This window comes from Anas acuta, chromosome 20, assembly GCF_963932015.1.
Source record: "Anas acuta chromosome 20, bAnaAcu1.1, whole genome shotgun sequence".
Lineage (NCBI taxonomy): Eukaryota > Metazoa > Chordata > Aves > Anseriformes > Anatidae > Anas > Anas acuta.
Window position 1 is genome coordinate 9,585,016 of NC_088998.1, and position 18,658 is coordinate 9,603,673.

The window sequence follows — 18,658 nt, forward strand, 5'->3', positions numbered from 1 at the left end:
CTAGTGCGTACAAGAATTCTGATTCTTTTAAAATGTTTCTCTCTCTGGTAGTGTTACACCCATATGCTTACCATCTGGAGGCACTGCAGGGGTTTTCTGTAGGTGGGGCAACCACACTGTATGCTTGGTTGCTTCACCAGTAGCTAACTTGTTAGAGGAAGCCTACCTTCTTCAAAGAGCAGTTTTATACTTGCTTCATTTCCTTTTATTTTTTTAATCATTTTTTTCTTTTTTAAAAAATAATCTCTTTACTACTCAAAGACTAACTTATTGCTCATACTTCTGCTTTCTCTAGGGTGCTCTGAGAAGACTTGCACACATCCCTGGCAGGCCAGCAGGTGTTCCAGTGGCGTCTCACCCATGGCATTCCTGCTCATGAGAAATTTCTGTGAAGTCCAGAGGTAAGAGAGATTGCTTCAGCTTAATTTGCACTTAATACTTGTTTGTGTCTTGAATTTTGGGGCTTATGAGGTGATCAAGGAAGGGGGAGGCACAGTACTGTTCCCAGACCATGTTGTCTTCAGCTAAATGAAAGCATTCCTATTCTGCTTCTAATGATTATGTGGTAATGATTTAAATAAAAAATAATTCAAGAGCTACCATACATCAGTGCTCAGTAGAGAGAAGGAAAGTTTTAAGCACAGCTACAGCTACTTCTAGTACCCTGCCACACAGCAGGAGTTAAGTCTCAGGACATGCAAAGCATCCATGCACCTGTAGCCAGGGCCTGTGCTGTCCAAGCCAGTATTGTGCCGCAGACAGAGCCGGTCACACACTGCCACCTCTTATTACTGATGTGCAAACCCCCTCCTGTCACTTGCATTCTAGATACACAGCTGTGCTCCTTGGAACTGTACCACTCCTGAAGACTTCTACCTCAATATTTTGTGAGCCTTTGTAGGAAATGCATTTGCCAGCAATAACAGCTGACTGCAGGCCTTCCTCTGTACTGTGAAGTATGTTAGTTTTTGTATGACTAAGGGAGCTTTCTGTATATATGTTTTTTTAAAAAAAAAAAACTTTAAAGATGGGTTTAAGGATATCCATTTAAGTGTAGGTATGTCAGTTTACATTTCAAAGAAATTTTTTTAACAAGGACAGTTGTTACTTACATGTTGTCAAATGCATGAATATTGCAAATAAAGCTATTTTTGAGTACTTTCTTAAATTTGTGTCTAGTGCTTGCCTTCATCCTTTTCTCTCCTAAATACTGTTTCTTAGTATGTATGCTGTAGCAGTGGTAGTTCCTCAATCTTGGATGAGGATGGCAGAAGCAAGCCCTGAGCTCCTCCCTCCTAGTTGCAGACAGCCAACCTTGTTGAACAGGGATATTGAGGTAGGAAGTTACTGGCTACCCTTTGTGAATATTACTGCACTTTCTTCTCTGAACAGTGATGCGTGTTGCTTTTCTGAATCACGGGGATATGGTTTTTAATTCTGCACGAATTTGCAAGCAATATGATCTTAACTAAAAAAAAAATCTTGTAAATGAAGACGGCCTTAGCACAGCAGCAACAAGGCACTAGGAGATACAGCCAAACTTCCTCCAGGTGAGCAAGCCACAGCCACCTCTGTGCAATTCACACAGCCTGAGGAAACAGTTGTATAAAGGACCTTCCAGAGCTACTGCCCTCTTTTTGATTGAGAGGGGCTTTGAAGTTGTTCTCAGAGTTGCCCTCTTATCTGCATTATTGATATGTAGCCTTTTTTTAATGCAGCAAGTGTCACATTTCACTAGGAATGTACCCTGTGACACACAGCACTGGCCTGTTTTTTTTGCCAGTCCTATACCACCAAAAAACTAAGCCTATAGAGTTCTTACCATGAAGGCCTCTCCTAAGTTAACACAAAGCAATTAAAGCACAGCTGCCATCACATCAAGGGCACCTTGCATAATTGCCCCCTTCCAACAATTCACTAAGGGACTTCTCAAAAAGCAAAGACCTGACTGCACATGAGCAGAACTGCCTGGTACCAGCTTCAGCAAGCCAGCTGCAGTGCTAGAAGGACTGCTGTGGGGCTCCTTTCCTATTAAATTCCTATTAACCAGCTCCCAAGGAACATTAGCGCTCAGAAGCAGAGAGAGCCAGAGCAAGTAACACAAACCACTCTGGTTTATCTAGATACAGGTACTTTATTTACAAATATTTAGATTAATAGCATTGTTACATCAAATGAGGAGTACAGCAGTCCAAACAAATCCTTTCTGTGACAGAAACAATAAGACCTACTGTAACTTATTCTGGGAATACAGGTATTGCACCTCAACAAGCTGTAGTCATTAGAACATTTACTTCCAAACTTCTTATCAGCAGCAGGTCATGGTCCCTGGGCAAACCCTTTGTGGTGCAACCTTGGTTTAAGCAGGACACTTTAGCTGTAGATTTGAACATAGCCATCTATTTAAGAATATTAGTTTAAGAAAAAAAAGACTACCAGACAAAACAAAGGGACAGTGCACAAGTTACCCAAATCCTATGGTTTGCACATTCCAGTTTTGGCTTTTTATTTAACATTGACTGTACAATACTCTGGTACCACTGTTGACTTACAAGTCTGAACATTGTATAGTTTTAGTGTCTAGAGAGAGATTTTAGGACTACTTTGTATTTTAAACACTGCAGTAAGACTAGAGATTGGACATTTGATCAGTTAAACACTTACCCCCTTCCATTTTGAAGTCATATTTGATGTTTTCCAAGTGAAGCTGCATGTAAAATACAGTACTGCATAGAGAGCAACACATTTAATTCTGACAACATAGTAAACCCCACATGCAGTTCTACAAAATCCACATGTGCATGGTCACCACTTGACGTCTCCCCTTTATAAATACAGGTTGTATCACCCTGTTAAGCATGTACTCTCTTTCTGAAGAAGCCCAAGTCTTAAAAGAAACCCTCACTTGGTACTGTTAAAATACAACAGTAGCTAAAAATCCCTGGAGAGCACGTTGTTTTGACTGTCCAGTTCAGTATCTGACCATTGAAAAAGTTAAAGGTATAAAAGCATAAGGTGTGCAAGAGAACCAGCCTTTGTATACACTGCAAGGCAGGTAATGAAGCCCAATAATGCAAAATGCTTACAGAAGAAGAAAGCAGGTTAGCACACTGCTGATTGCACAGAACAGGATTAATAAAATGGCATAGATATACCACAGTGCAAAGATGAACGACAGATTCCACTAGTGTTAATTTCTGCATTGGGATTAGAGTTCCCCCAGCACAATGTCCACTGTCAACACCGAGGAGTTAAGCCTATGTTAGTGAACTGCAGTTACACCTATATCTGTACGGAGGGGGCATGTGGCCACATATAGGTCATACTGTACAAACTGATACTTTCTTATATACTGTTCTAATGCCAGTAATCATTTTCTTCATTAAAATCATATACACAGGATGTATTTAACTGTTAGCTCAGTTCCTTCAAATTTTATACATATTTACGTTCTGTTAACAAATGTAAAGGATAAAAGTGGCAAAAAATGATGTAAAGCTATGAGCACAAGAATGAATGGTTTGTTTCCCTGTGCAAGTTGTACACTCCTGTGCCAGCCCACCCCTGCCCCCAACATGCACACCACAGGGAATTCTTTCAACAAGCACATCGTTACAGAGCCCCTTTCTACCATCAGAAGTCATTTCACAGCAAAAAACTTATCCTTTACTATGGACAGCTCTACACAGTTAGAGGTGGGGAAGAAAGGCTGAAGAACCATAAAATTAAACCGTACAAGACAAAGCCCTGCGAAAGTGTAAAATCATGAGTCCAGCATCAGTGCTCAGTTTAAATTACGTATCTGTGACACTATCACAAGGACAATCAAGGAAAAAAAACTTCTAGATTTACCATGCAGGAGAGGTTTTATTACTCTACTTGCCTTTGATAACCTGATTACATCTAAAGTTGTTTAGCAGTTTAGTATTGTGTTAAACTTGTTTCAGTTTTAATTAAACCCAATAAGATGTACAGAAGACAGGGAAGCAATCAAAAGCACTGCTCCCAACAGACAGGTGAAAGGTCAGAAATGAAGCCATGAAACAGAGGTCACTAGCAGCCACAGCCTTCTCTCTGGGGCTGGGGTTCACTGGTTAGTCGCCCCCCCTGCGGAGCCGATGGTTTGTGCTGTACACCCGATTCTGCAGCATTCAGATCCAGGCTTCCATCTTGGATATTCTGGTAGATTTTCTTGGCAGCCTCCAGGAATGCATCTTCAACATTCTCTCCACTACGAAGAGAGCAGCAGGAGTTATTTCAGTTACACTTCAGCACAGCAAAGCAGGCTATGGAGGCAGCTGGCTAGACATCCTTGCTGGGATTTGACAGGTCACCAAGTGAAAGCTGTTGCTACCCTGCTCCTCTTTTCTCAAGAAAGAAAAGCTTACGGTACTTAAAGCACATGCATGATGTTTAATGGTTCATCTGCAGGACAATTTCTGATACGGTAATTCACTCCCTAGCCTGTAAATCTGCTTGGAGTAGCCCTGAACACCACTGCATCCCAAAACACAGGATATCAAAAATAAGATAAGGCACTGAGCCACACGTACACAACGAGTTTCAAAGAGGCTACAACACAGTGGAGTGACTGTTAGTCAAACCTTTTTGTTTAAAAGGTTCCATTAAAACACGTGCCACTCAGAACCATATTTATTAGCACGTCTGGAGATGCTATTCCTTGTGTTCTGTCAGGCTACCCTTACCTTACACTAAGACAATTTAAAAGTGCTTCCACTAGTAAAACCTTACAACAACTGAACCTCACGGCTATATTTAAGAGGAATATAGAGATTATAACTAAACAGATCACATCTGATACATTAACTCTAGACGGAAGTAACTTACGTTTTTGCACTTGCTTCAAGGAACAATAAACCTGTTCAGAAACAGAAGTTTAACTGTCAATGCATAATACACTTCAAATAGCCTCCAGTCAGTCACCTTCTATGACTTTCAGATTGCATGCAAGGGACTACTTTAATCATAAAAGATCATTTAGTACTAAGTTAAGGCATCAATACACAAGCTGATTTCTAAAACCAAGCACAGTTAGAATTAATCTAGGCTATCTGAGGCACAGTAGAAGTTTGTACATATAACTACGTTACTTTGGAAGTGAAAGCTTGCATCTATCAAGGGTGAGGATTCACTTTAACATCACTATCTTGTAGGAAATGTAACACCTCAAGAGAAAAGAGACACACCATTTTCTTCAGCAAATTGTTTGGCTTCTTCATATGTAACATCTCTCTGTGCTTCCAGATCTGCTTTATTTCCTATGAGGATTATCACCTAGTTCAGAAGAGAGAAAATTAGTTTGAGAAAAGGCTTATTATCTTTTTCCCCAGTAACCCCTTTATTACAAGATGAAAAGAAGAAAAATGAAGTGTTCAGAAAAGTGCTGCTACAACACCCATGCATCTTCAGGAAGACACTGTTCTAGCAGTGCCCCCCTCTATGCAGTCAGGCTTAGTGCCCTGCTGCCACTTTCAAATTCTTTAATCTGTTCTCATGAGGTAGTCATAAGAAAAAGCAGTACTCCTACTCTTTATGCATGAGAAGTTGTACTCCAAACCACGCTTCTTGCTTTTGTTTAGTCACCTGCTAGTCTAGCCAGAATCTTTGGCAGTTCTTTCACCACAGTAAGAGTCTTCCCATGAGCTTGGTTATAAAGTATTTCAGAGTTATTCACAAAAGACTGAAGGACAATTTCATTGTTCAGTCAAACAGACACAGAAGAACCTTCTTCCCTCCCTACCCCTCCACAGACCTGGACAGCTTTTTTTGAGGTTTAATTTACATTCCAGTCTAAGATGAGTGCGAATTCACTTGATTACCACCAACAAGGCAAGGCGAAATAGTAACAGAAGTTAAGGATTGTTCAGAAGTGACGATAATTTTGGTCTCCAACTGCTGAAAATAGGCCCCAAAAAGCAAGTAAAGCAGAGCAAGATTCTTGGAAGAAACCATCATCATTTTCCTACACAGGAGCCCACGCTTTTGTTGCGATTGCAGTAAGGGAAGAGTTACCAGTGTACTGCAGGGTGGGAACATGAGGGTAACTCAGAACTAAGTACTTGAGAAGCACAGGCAGCTTCTTCTAAACAACACCGTGACCACTCCAGATGCTTTGGCACAAGTCTTCTAACTCTCGCTTTGAGATAATCAACCTTGATTTCAAGCTAAGTAGAGTCCAACTTACAGTATTTGGATTGGTGAGATTCCTTGCATCTGTCAGCCAGCTGCTTAAGTGATTATACGTACTTCTTCTGCAAAGAATCAAGTGAGCACAGGTTTTAGCTACAGAATTTTTAAAATACTTCAGAGCCAACAGTACAGTTAGCATCCATTACCCACGCTAACACATCATACCTAATCCTCTCCCAACCTCAAGAACAAAGAAACAGCAGTATCTTGTTTGGACTTGCACCAAGATTTCAACAAGCTACAGAACAACTCTTGCAACACAAACAGAACACAGACAGACAGGCCAATTCCCACTTCCAGTACGTAGCAGTACTACGCTCTTCACAAGGACACCACTCACACTGTTGTATAAAACACTAAAGGATTTCCTGTCAGATACTCTTTCAGAGCCCTGTACAGTAGTACAGAGCTTTGGTAACAGACAGTACATGAGGTAATTTGCTTTTTACTTGAAATTTAAGTAAACAGGCAATACACCTATGTGTGAAAATGAGAGGTGCTTGCAGAATATCAAGAACAGCCTCAAAGGAAGATGGGAGACATGAAGGCAGAAGTACTTCATGTTGCACATCTAATTATTCTTTTAGTGGTATCTTTCATTGTCATTTGTGAAAGGAGAATGGGATAGCTTCTATACGGTGTCCTTTTATTGAAGTCTGACTCCGGGGCCTCTCCACAGGCTCGTCCTCCAATTCCTATGTACTGAGAGAACACTGAGCATGTTTACACAGCCCACTGCAGTAGGAGTAATATATTCTGTCCTATGCCTACTCTAAGAACATTCCTGCCAGGCAAGCAGCAGGAATCCTCTGCCTCCCTCCATCACCAGGAAGATAAAAATCCATACACCGAGGGGTAATTCCAAGGGGAAGGCCAGTTCTTTAGCCAACTTCAACACAGACAGCCAAGACCTGAAATTGCAAGACCCTTAGGGCTTGTCGGCAGTGAAGTGTTCCAAGAAAAGCAGTTCACTTCATTCCCTGTGTTTCATTTTCAGCTTTTTAAATGCTTAAAAAGTATTTACATAAGAAATGTAATAAGCTTAATGCACAACATCCCAACACAGAGTCCTTTAAATGAAGTCAAGAGGACAGAGAAGACAGTAAGTAGAAGGTTGCAACATCCAAATAGCTTCTATAGCACACAGAGCTACAATGTAAGTGCCAGCAGCATCTTACCTGGTAATGTCATAGACCATGAGAGCTCCTGCTGCTCCTCTGTAGTAGCTTCGTGTGACAGCCCTGAATCGCTCTTGTCCTGCTGTATCCCAGATCTGTAGTTTAATTTTTTGGCCACTAACTTCAATTATTCTTGTGCCAAATTCAACACCAATTGTGTGGGGGCAGTCCGCCATAACTGTTATGAAAAGTAAGAGGGAAGATCAGATCCTTCCAGCATGAGGTCTCCTTGTTGCAGAGATCTTACTGCCATCAGTTTTGTTATGCTGACTACACTTTCAGTCTCTAAGAGATCTTCACAGCTACAGTAACTAAACCATATTGCTTAACCAGGAATAAAAGGATTTCCTGAATTGTTCTTAGTTTTTAGAAGTTAAAAAAGAAGCCTTCTCTAATCTTATTGCTGATACCATTTAGCTGTATACATGGGAAGATACCAAGTCAGTTGATTCTCAGTCCTGTCCTTGCAGGAATGGTTAGCTATTTTAATCCAGTAGGAAAATAATAGCTTTAAAAGAACTACCCAGATACAGTTAAAAGCCTCTAACACTTGAAAAACAAAGTTGTTTCAGATGGAGTAACAGCATGACTGTCCACAGGAAAAAGCCAGTTTCACAAGTAGCTATCATATGGCAAATCAAAACCAAAAACGTGGCTTCTAATTAGAATTTCACTTTTTATTTTTTAAAGAAAAAATAATCCTCAATTCTTTAAAGAGATCAAGAAAGTTGAGAAAGGACAAACACACGTTCAAGCTGTCTAGAGTGAGTCCTGCAGTACAGGTGTTTGACACGTTAGTTTGGCTGTACAAGTTCTACTCAATGCTGATATTTTTCAAGAATTAACCACGGAACCACCCGTTCATGAATTTAACCATATGCAAAGTAGCATCTAAACAACTGGGTTATCTGGAATTTTTAATTAAAAGAGCCCACTTTCTAGTGGAAAATAAGAATATTTAAAGCACAGCTTGTACACACATTGCCACATCTAGAGTGGTGCAAGATCTGCTAATACAACATTGGTCTTTATAACTACAGACTTATCCACTGAGTGTGAGCTACAGGAAAGTCAAGAGTTCAAGAGCTACTGCACACACTTATGCAATGCACAGTGGTGAGAAGAATTGAAGATAATTGTTAATTTGCTGTGATAGCATACATGAGGAAACATTATAGTGGAGATGGAACACAGTAAGCCTTAATCACCATCACGCAGGGCAGTCCCAGTGTCATGAGTCACAGCAACTACAGAGAATACTACTACTTAAGCCTGTAAACAAAGAAAAATGAACTGTCCCCCCTTTAATTCCTTCATCTTTAAAAACGACAACTCCGTGTTCGAGCTATACCAATATTAAATACAGGCACAATTTAGACAATAAATCTCACTTTGTTTCATATCACGGTTCCCTGGAAGAGCTATGAAAATGGACGCGGTCTTCCCACCACTCAGTTAGGACTGAAGCAGCACTCTTGCTATTACTACATCAGCATTTTGTTCCATATTTGCGGGAGTCAGAAACAAACAAATCTGAGCAAGTAGCATACAATCATATGGTTAGAAACAAACCTAGGTTCAGAAAGACAATGCATCAAGCTCATGCATGACAGAAGCAGAAAGGCAGGAAAGAGGGACAAAGTACACCAGTTTGAATAAATATTGTGAATTTATACTCACATTTCTTTTCTGTGAACTGATGAAGCAAACAGGACTTTCCTACACCCATGTCCCCTGTTACAGAAAGAACAGTTAAAGCTGACACCACATCTTTGTCACAAGAAGTCCATTTTGTTCACTGCACACAACAAGAGCACAGACACAGGCAGCCAGTCCTCCCTCAGGTCTGGTACGCAGCATCCTATGCCTGGCTACAGCCTGTAGAAGTTATCAACTTTCACACTGCAATTTTGGTTACAGGTGCAGGTTTGCAAGCAACGGCGAAACAGAAACACACAGAGACCGCCTGCATTACTGACTTCACAACTGTTTCAGCAGGTTGCAAGCTGACCTGCAAGAAGTAGAAGTGCAACACACATTTCAAGTGCCTGCCCTCCTCCTGTCACCTCCAGCTGCTGGTAAGCACATCGAAAATGCTGACAGGCAACCAGAACACACCAAGAAATTGCTTCACTTCCACTGATCCCCTTACACAACACCCACAGTGAGAGACAGCAAGATCTTTAGTACCACTTTTCCACTGGCTGACGCTGTCACAGCACCCCAACTCACACACCTTTACAAGATTGCACATCACTGCCACATACGCAAGATCATTAAGAATTAAACAATTAACAGCAATACCAGTTCTTCCAGCAGAGTAATAAACGCAATCAAGTTGCTGGCTCTAAATAGCCAAGGAAGCTGCAGGTGAAAGCCACCTTTCCAACGCACAAATATAGCCTAACAGAGCTTATAAGCCTAAAGCAAGGGATTTTAGTTGGCACTTGAGTTGTCTCCAAAAATATGTAAGACCTTTAAGGCAGTAACAGTGCTATAGCGAACCTGAACCCATGTATCTGAGAAGCCATCACAGAAGCTCTTCCCATTTCCAGGGCATTTATAGATTTTCCTAAATGTAAGCCTGATTCAGGGACAACATGCACAAGTTTTTAGAACCTTTTTTTCCTCTAGTGCTGTGCAAGGGGCTAAGTGCCACAGCCCTAGCAGGGAAGATGTTCAAGAACACTGAAGTATGTCAAGAAGAGCAGCGATTTGCTGAGGACCTCAGCAATAAAGTGAACTCTACAGAGTATTCTTTGGTACTTGCCCCAGTCTGCTTGGCACCAGTTGTACCAGCACACAAAATATTTGCCTTTACGTTGTCAGTGGCTGCAGTTTCAGGGCAAGCATGGCAATCTGTGAGGGACTGAGGCTGGACAAGTTGGACTGGAAGAATTAATGCTACAGCTGATAACACGCAACAGAAGTCAACAACAGTCAGGCACGGGGTTTGTAGGCAGGATCACAGATACAAGCACCGACAGGCATGTGTCCACTTCATACTTACCAATAATGATGTACTTAAAGATGTAGGAATAGTTGTAAGGTGCAGTTGCCATTGTGGCACTAAAAAAAAAAAAAAAAAGAGATCAGAACCGCTACTTATTCACAAAACTCAGCCCAAATCACCCGATTTAGCTTATACAAGCAAAGAAAAACACCCTTCCTCTCCCTCCCCCAACTATCTTTCACATTCAAGTGTTGTTGTACTTCCCCAATCACTGAGTCGGTGCCAGAGCCATTCCAGCCAGACTCCCGTATCATTTGCTCTGAACCTCTATCAGCCAGAACTCTGAACAGAAACACGCTCTTAGTACTCATTCAGCTTTATCAGGAAAAACTTCAAGCTGTTGAAAAGCTCCAGGAGCTTCTTGATTTGCACACAGTCGCTGAGTAAACCAGCACTCACCAACCAAATAGCTGATGGGAACTGAAAATAAAGTCCGACTCCAAAAGAAAAGCCTGCAGAGGATTAACAAAACCAGCAATTTGGAACTAGTACCACACTTGAGACTTGTAGCAGAAGCAAAGGAAACAGTGCAGTTTGCCTCCAACAGGTAAGAATTACTAATTAAGACAGCACAGGAATGCTGCAGCAGCCTTCGCTGGACTTCTACATGCCCAGGTCCGAAAAGCAGCAGAAGCCACAAGTCAGATGTTCAGGAAGTTAGTCACACGTCTGTGGCTTGGTTAGCACAGCAGCACTGCATTACAGCAAGGCTTAGCAGCTTTTTTTTTTTTTAAATCGTATAGCTTACCAGTCCTGTAAGATTTACTCACTAATCAATGTTCCACAGTGGATATGACAGCACTGCAGTTAGATTTGGGTTAAGTTCTTTCAATATTCCAGAATTTTCGTGTGTAGAAGGAACTGGAACTGGCTGCAGCCACATGAACGGACTCGCCAGCTAACATCAGCTAGCACAACTGCGAGTCTGTACTGCCCAGATTCACCTTTGTCATTTTGCAGAGAAACACCTGCTTTTGTCCCAGGTTTTAAGTTAAGAGTTATAGGGGTGATCAGTTCAGCAAATGAAGATTTCTGCTAGGAATTCACCATTTCCTTTCCTGTTCCTGCATGGCAGCCAGCCAGCAGCACAGCAGTACTTGTAATACAGAACATGGCTTCAGCCTAGGAAGGTTTCTATTCAGCCATGTATCATCCACATGACAAATTGAAGCAGTATTGCAAAGAACTGAAAACACAGGAAAGCTTACGAGCCTGGACCTTTTTCAAAAGCAAACTGGTGTTTCCTCAGCCAAGATTAACCCCCAGCACCGACCTGCAGCCACAAGAAAGGTGACTGACAAGAAATCTCATTTGCAGCACACAGCCAACAGCCGCTGCATCGCCCAGCTGAGGTTTAAAGCAAACACTCCTATCTAGACCTTGAAGGAGGGACGGCTGCAGCAGGTAGGTAGGCAGGGTTTGTACCATCTGCACCTTTCCTCCATGCTTTGCTCAAGATCTGGGAATTCAAGGCCTTCTCTCCCAAGCCATAACCAAAGCATCAACACTCAGCCCTAAACATACACATGCGCTATCCTATTAAACCAAGCCTAATCCATGATAGCAAACACAAGACTGTTTTGGGGGGCAATTCTTGTCCATGTTGGCAAAAACAATTCCAGAGGAAGCGCCGCACTGGTTTCAAGACCGGTTGTTTCCATCGAGCGAGTTTCAGAGGAAGTTCCTCCACGGCAGCAAGGGGAAGCCGCGTGCAGCCAGCCCACACAGCCACCACCCCCGGGTCTCAATCTGAGCAGCAGCTGCTCAGAGCGCTTTTACTGCTCTCCTGGGTAAGGATTCACACCCACAACTGACAACGCGCTGCCCTTTGTCCGCTATGGAGCAAGGCAGCGGCTGCAGTGCCATATCTCCTGGAAGTGAAAGATCCAGAGTTACAGTAAGAGCTTCAGCAGAGGCACCAGTTATTTCTAACTCTGGCAAATGCTGACAAGTAACTGCTGGTTAGAATCCAAGTTACTGTGACACTGCTGAAACAAACTGTACTTCAAGATTTCTGAGTCCATCTTCACGTGTTCTTCCTCTTCTCCAAGATGTCCCAGTAGCAGCAGCCTTCAGCCCACAAGCAGCTTCTGATCCAGTGCACTCATTCCTGCAGGTCCTTTTAACTTGCCGCCTGCTTTCTAGGTACAGCTGGCAGGGCTCAATTCATGTCTTGATCCATTTTTTAGGCAGAGAGCTGAACTAGGAGGTATGTCCGTGAAGTACAAAAAACTTAAATAGACCAATGCAAGCCCTTCAGGAGGACAGTGTGAACTCCACTGTTTTTCAAAGCAAGTAGGTGCTGCAGCCACAGCACAGCAAGAAAGCTGAAAAGCTCAGAAGCACTAACACATCCCGTCAGAAGGGCGATATTGTTCTGGGCAGTAGCTACGGGAGGCGTACAGGTGCTAGCATCTGCTGACTTGCAGGGGTTCAGCAGTGCAGTGCTGCATGTTTCAAGGTAGAGAGCTGCTCATGCAGAGATTAAACTTGTCCTGCAGAAACACCATTGTCCCCTCTCCCCTCACAATCCCAGTTGGCTAAGGAATGCTAAGTACTCAGGAATACTCCAAGGTTAGTGGTTTTGAACACCTGACTTCACAATAAGGCAGTATGTAGCAAGTGCAGAGCACATGTCTTACTACCCAAGCATTCAAAAAGCACTGCTGGAAGGTGGGGGAAGACTTTTTTTTTTTTTTTTTTAAGAGTGGACAAACCAGGACTCCTGTGCAAGCTGTATCACAACCTCAAACAAGTCTCTAACTGGAATCTTTACTGACAAATACATGGTTGTTTACTGGACTCTTTGCTTGCTGAGGTGTATCAGTTTTTGTTACAGTCTTTAAGTAACGAATTCTGTAACTAAGCTATTTCTGTATAAAAGAAACTGTCACTGCTTTGCAACATATGCATCAAAATCAGTTCCCACTTCAAAGTGAAAGCTAGAAAATGAAGTTCTGTGCTTGGCAACAAAGTCAGTTACCCCTTCCCACCCATTTCCTAGCTGACTTCAAGCCACATTCACTGCAAGAACTTCACCCTCCTTCTGAGAGTGATGTTAGGCTCCTTGTGGAGGGGAGATGCACCACAGACCCCACTGGGTGCTGAGCTAACATGCTGTTTCCACAGCTTGAAGTGATTAGCAGCAATACTGAGATGCACTGAAGCCACGAGCCTGGAGGTTCTCTCAAGTCCCCCATAGTTCAGGGAGAAGTTACTGTGTATGACAGATGTATTGAAAGCTTGCAGAGATGCATACGAAGTTTAAACAGTTTCTGGAGTTAAACTGAGCAATAAAGCAATGCTTTGGTAAATCTATTCCAAGGGTCATGCTACAGAAAAGATGCTGAAATGCTCCAAATTAATACTAAGGTCAGGAATCTTTCCCGAGGAACAGATGGCCTCTTTAAAAAGGCTTTTAACATTCAAATTCCAATGAGGATAAGCAGGAATCCAAACTACACTGAAATCATGGAATAAAATTGACATCCCTTTTTTCCCCCTCTGTTTAAAGATGAATCATGCAGCAGAAATGAAAATATTAAGCGAGAGTTATAGACATTAAGTAAATCATCTGGGATTAAACTATTCCACCTTGCAGCTAACAGCATTTTAATCTCCTTAACGGGACAGAACCTTGCTAGTAGTAACACATTTCAAGCTTTTCACGATTTTACATCACCCCGTTACTTCACTAGGTAGACACACACAACAACCCCTGCTGTAACATATTCAAGGTCTAAAAATGAAGGTGGACCTGAAATGTTCTCTGATGAAGGGGCTAAAGTGTGACAACACGCAGAAGACACAGGAAAAATTCAGCCTTAAAGCTTACAAGCTCAGCATTTCCCACAGATGGGGAAGGAAGCCCAGACAAGGCTGGAGCACGACAGAATTCCGTAACTACAGAACATTAGCTACATGTTAATACTAAGGGTTAATTAATATTGTTGATTGCTTCAGCCATCTGTAGGAACTGGTGCTCCACTCCCACTTCACAGCCCTTCAGATGCTTGCAATCTCTCCGTTCCCAATAGAGGGGTTTGGAGCTGTCCTCTGAGGGGTGGGAGCAGGGAGCGGCCGTGCTGGTAGAAGAGCCACAGGACTGGCACCCAACTTACCTGCAGCCACTGCTGCTGTTACACAGCACGGTACCAGGGTTAACCAACCCCAGGCTTACTTGTACCAGAAAGCAGAGGTTGGGGCTGGAGGGTTGGTCTGCCTTCCATCTTTCTTCCAAGAAAGTCTGCCAACTCAGACCAAGCCCTGGCTGCTTTTCAGAGGTGAAGCTTCCCCAGAGCTCAGAGCATTATTTCAGAACAGCAACAAGCCAGAGGATCACGTTTTACTCTACACACGGTTTTGCTAGCTTCAAAACCTCTCCAATTAATTCCTGCATTGCAGTTAGGAATAGATTTATTTTTTTAAAACAGTGTCACCACAATCCATTTTCTGTATATCTTTTTTTGCTTAAAAACAAGGGAAGGTGACCTTACTAAGATGCTAGCAACACCTGTATTTCTTCCTCTAACCAAGCACTATGCCAGCATTTTGCCATCTCACTAACGCCTTATTCTAAGTACAAGCACCCACCCATATGAACTGAAACAAGGTGCTTCTAGGTGCACTACCACCAATCTCAGATGCACCCAGCTGCTGCTAATTACAGCCACAGCAGCTTCCATGAGAGCCATGCAGTTCCTCAGAGCTTAGCTCAAGGACATAGCCCATTTCAAGTCTTCACTGGATGTCATTTGCATGGAGAATTTTCATAGCATTATGCTGAGCAAGAAACAGTGTGTTATTAGAAGAGACGAGAACCTGTAATCACAGGTTTTATTAGACGCTGCATGTGCTGAATCCATTAGCTGGTCAACCCACACAGAAGCGATAGCTGTCTGCAGAGGTGTCAGCTTCCAGCTCAGGACAGTCTGAGTATTACAGGTTCTCCTTCAAAACATACCGCCCTGCAGCCAGATGACCACAGTTTAGTTAGTCTGAAGTTTTGTGTGTTTTTTTAATATCATCTGGCCATCCAGGTGTTCTTTTGGTCATTCCTCAGGGATATGCTGCAGAAGAGACACTCAGAGGGCAGTTCAGTTTCCCTCTATAAAAGAGGATGCCACTGAATCATATCCAAAAACAGAAACTTAAAAAAAAAAAGCTATCATCTTTTTACATTTGGAAAAAATATTAGTCATAAGGGGAACTGTGTGCAACCACTATTATTTAGAACAGATTCTAGATCTCTACACAAAACTAACAGGTAGTCACGAGCTTCCCCAGTGCATAATCTCCCTTCTTTTCCCTGCATGTTTACTCTGACATTAATTCACAATGAACACTGAGAAGAGATCAATACAAGTGGGCAGAGGGGAGGGAGGGAAATCTAGTGAGAGGCAGAATTGTTTCAACTCATTATTTTACTGTTCCTGATAAAGACTTTTGTCAAATACACCAAACAACGCAGTCTAACTGGTACCTTTAGAGGGCTGCTGGAAACAGTCTATAATAGCATCAATTGTCATCTCCTGTAACGACATACTACACTGCAAGGTAATAACAGTTTTGTTATCAAATACACCCAATTGGTGAATTCCTCCTGAGTCCGTAGCAAGCCCCGAGGTACTGTTAACATTTCATTGTGGTTCTATCACCTCCATGCACCAAGGAGATTTAGGTCTTCCTTAACATATAAACATCTCAGCCCTCTTTAAGAGAATGCCCCCCCAGCAACCCTGTTGTTTTCCACCCCCTCCTCTACTGGGGTTTTAGTATGCTTGTTACTGAAAATCCCACCTTCTTCTGAGACTGATCCCCGAGGAGTCCTGTGAGCAGGCTGTTAGCAGCCCAACACTTTCTCTTTCACAGGATTACTTCCTGCTGGCCAGTTTCTTACTCGTTCTTCCAGAGTCATCCTCTCTAGTTACCCTGATTGGACTTCAGCAAGCATCTGATAAAGCCAAGCACAAGTAAATCTGGCTGAACTGATCTCCAGTGATAGCAGCCCAGCAAGCATCTTATGAACTGCTTTTGAAAATCACTTTGTATTTCCTTATTACTTCCATGTCCAGTTCTTTTTGAAATTGTACAAGGCCTGCATGTTCGGGGCTCAGACTAATGAGCTTGCTGCTATGCAGAGCCTTCTTTCAAGCTGTTTTTGGAATAAATGTATTTGCTATATTCTTTCATCATGTTAAACACGCTACCTCAGCCTGAGGTCTAGTGAGTACTTCTAAAGAATTCACAGGTTTTACATTCTTCCTTTTTAGAGAGCCTTAGCCTTGATTTACAATAAAGTCAAGGTTTCACGCCATCTTCACTCATTGCTCAGCAGCTGTCTGGCTGCACACAGACCGTATTGGCTATCCTATAAATGGTTTCACACCCTATCAAGTTCTGCCATTTTATTTCCTAAGCTTCCTGCATTCACATGCGCACACATCATTTCTTGCTAACCACACCCTAGCACTGCAGCTAAATTAAATATTGCATACCTGTCCTCATCAGTAAGAGCACTTTCTCCGATGTCCATTCTCTTAGCCATGGTTGTTTATCCATTTGTATATCTTCATTTATCCTAGTTTCCTCTTCCTATAAGAGTCTAACCTGTACCACGTGTCTGTCCTGGCAGCAGAGGAACGAAGTTCCAGAGATATCAGATAAGCTTAGGGACTGTATACACAAAAACCAGAGGAGTTCTGTTCTCAGTCTCAGAAATCAGAACAACATGCAACTGTTTGGAGTCATCACCTTAGAGGGAAAAATAAAATAAGGTTTTAGAACAAAATTAAGGTCTACCTCCTTTGTTCCAGTAAGATACAGCAAAAAAGTGAGAAAGAATCATAATTAGGTTCCATTGGATGCATAAGGCAAGCAAGTGACTTTAAAGGTCCAATTTACATTTTGAATCCTGGTACCTCCAGTAGAACAGGTTTGCTTTTAGACTACTGTTCTTTACAGTAACTTTTTCTTTAAAAAAAAAAAAAAAAGTAAAAACAGGAGGTTCTTCCTTCAGCTCAGATTTATGACTTGTTTAAATCCCTACAGAAAACCACTGAATTCCTCGTTAAATCATAATACCTAAACACCATGGGGCTTAATAAGTCCCCCCAGGGCTGGGATCTTCTTCCCATTCCCAACCAATGCCCCAGCACAAGAGGCCCTCGATCCAAATCACAACAGAAAGACCCCACAGCACACATCCCATATCACAACATCCAGTAACTCTAAGAGTTAAGACTTCCTTCATGGGGTTTGAAGTGATGTGGGATACAAAGCACCTACATTATGCACCAAGGCAGGGTTTTATATTTGAAAACCAAGAGCCACAATGCTTCAAAGGCCTAGAGAGCTCACACCATGTAACCTCCCCCAAAGCAATACAGCCATGGTCTGAGAAATCCCCAAAGCAAACACTTTATTTTCCCTGGCCTTACCGCAAGGAGAACACAGGATAATTTTAATTCAAGCCAAAACCGCGTGGAGATGTCACTGAACCCTCAAGGATGCGGTGCAAGCGGGCACCGGGCACCCAGGTGACAAAGTAACTTGCCTGAGCAGGAGCAGCGCTGACAAAAGGAAACGGAGGCCGAGCGGGGAACGCTCCTGTCACCCCTCAGAGGGCAGCAGCGCGGCTCCCACCCCCCCGCCGCTGTTTTTCCACCAAACCCCAGGGCCGGGGCCCCTCACAGCCGAGGCCCGCAGGCGGTGCCCAGCAGCGGCCTGCTCCTGCCGGGCCGGCCTCACCCCGCGGGGCCCTGACGGCCTCTCGGGGCCTACCCCGGTGCGTGAGGAGAGGGAGAAGGAGGAGGAGCAGGAGGCGCCACCGCCCCTCCGCGGCCTGCAGGGCCTCGCCGCCACCTCACGGAGCCTCGCACGGGCGGCGGCGGCGCGGCCCCCACCGACCCCTCAGTACCTGGCCGCGGAGCCCCCCTCCCGCTGGGCGCTGAGGCGCTCGGCTTCGGGCTGTGGGGCGGCGGGCGGCCCGGCTCGGTCCTGCTCGGCGCGGCTCCGTGCGGCTGTGGCTCCCCGCGGGTCCCCGCCTGCGGCCGCCGCTGCCTCAGGCTCAGCTCCGGCGGCTCCGCTGCGCCCCCATCCCCGCCCGGGCCCAAGATGGCGGCGCGGCGCGCACGGGGTTTCCCCTCCCACTCTCGACGGGCTGCACAAAGCGGGGCGCGAGAGGCCGCGGCCCAGCCAATGGCGGAGCGCGCCGGGGGCGGGGCGGGAAAGGCGCGAGGCGGCCGCGCGCCCGTGC

At 43.7% G+C, this 18,658-nt stretch overlaps 2 protein-coding genes across 6 annotated transcripts in view; one reads left to right on the forward strand and one right to left on the reverse strand.

Moving 5' to 3' along the window:
- Positions 1 to 1,168, forward strand: part of CNTRL (centriolin) — a 33,267-nt gene extending 32,099 nt beyond the window's left edge. For all 4 annotated transcript variants that reach the window (XM_068657365.1, XM_068657366.1, XM_068657367.1 and 1 more), the window contains 2 exons: positions 296 to 401; positions 829 to 1,168. In XM_068657365.1, the coding sequence (XP_068513466.1) occupies positions 296 to 379 (84 nt within the window). In that variant the 3' untranslated portion in view covers positions 380 to 401; positions 829 to 1,168. The remainder of the gene's footprint in view (positions 1 to 295; positions 402 to 828) is intronic.
- A 946-nt stretch (positions 1,169 to 2,114) lies between these two features.
- Positions 2,115 to 18,512, reverse strand: RAB14 (RAB14, member RAS oncogene family). 2 transcript variants are annotated; one of them, XM_068657370.1, is made up of 9 exons: positions 18,320 to 18,512; positions 16,899 to 17,154; positions 10,399 to 10,457; positions 9,069 to 9,122; positions 7,389 to 7,566; positions 6,206 to 6,272; positions 5,208 to 5,295; positions 4,849 to 4,879; positions 2,115 to 4,231 (listed from the first exon to the last, which is right to left on the reverse strand). In XM_068657370.1, the coding sequence occupies exons 2-9, from the start codon at positions 16,946 to 16,948 to the stop codon at positions 4,054 to 4,056; spliced, it is 705 nt and encodes a 234-aa protein (XP_068513471.1). In that variant the 5' UTR covers positions 16,949 to 17,154; positions 18,320 to 18,512; the 3' UTR covers positions 2,115 to 4,053. The 2 variants fall into 2 exon arrangements, with proteins under 2 accessions (XP_068513471.1, XP_068513472.1); XM_068657371.1 differs by lacking the exon at positions 16,899 to 17,154 and having other exon boundaries at positions 18,320 to 18,510.
- Positions 18,513 to 18,658: the final 146 nt, after the last annotated feature.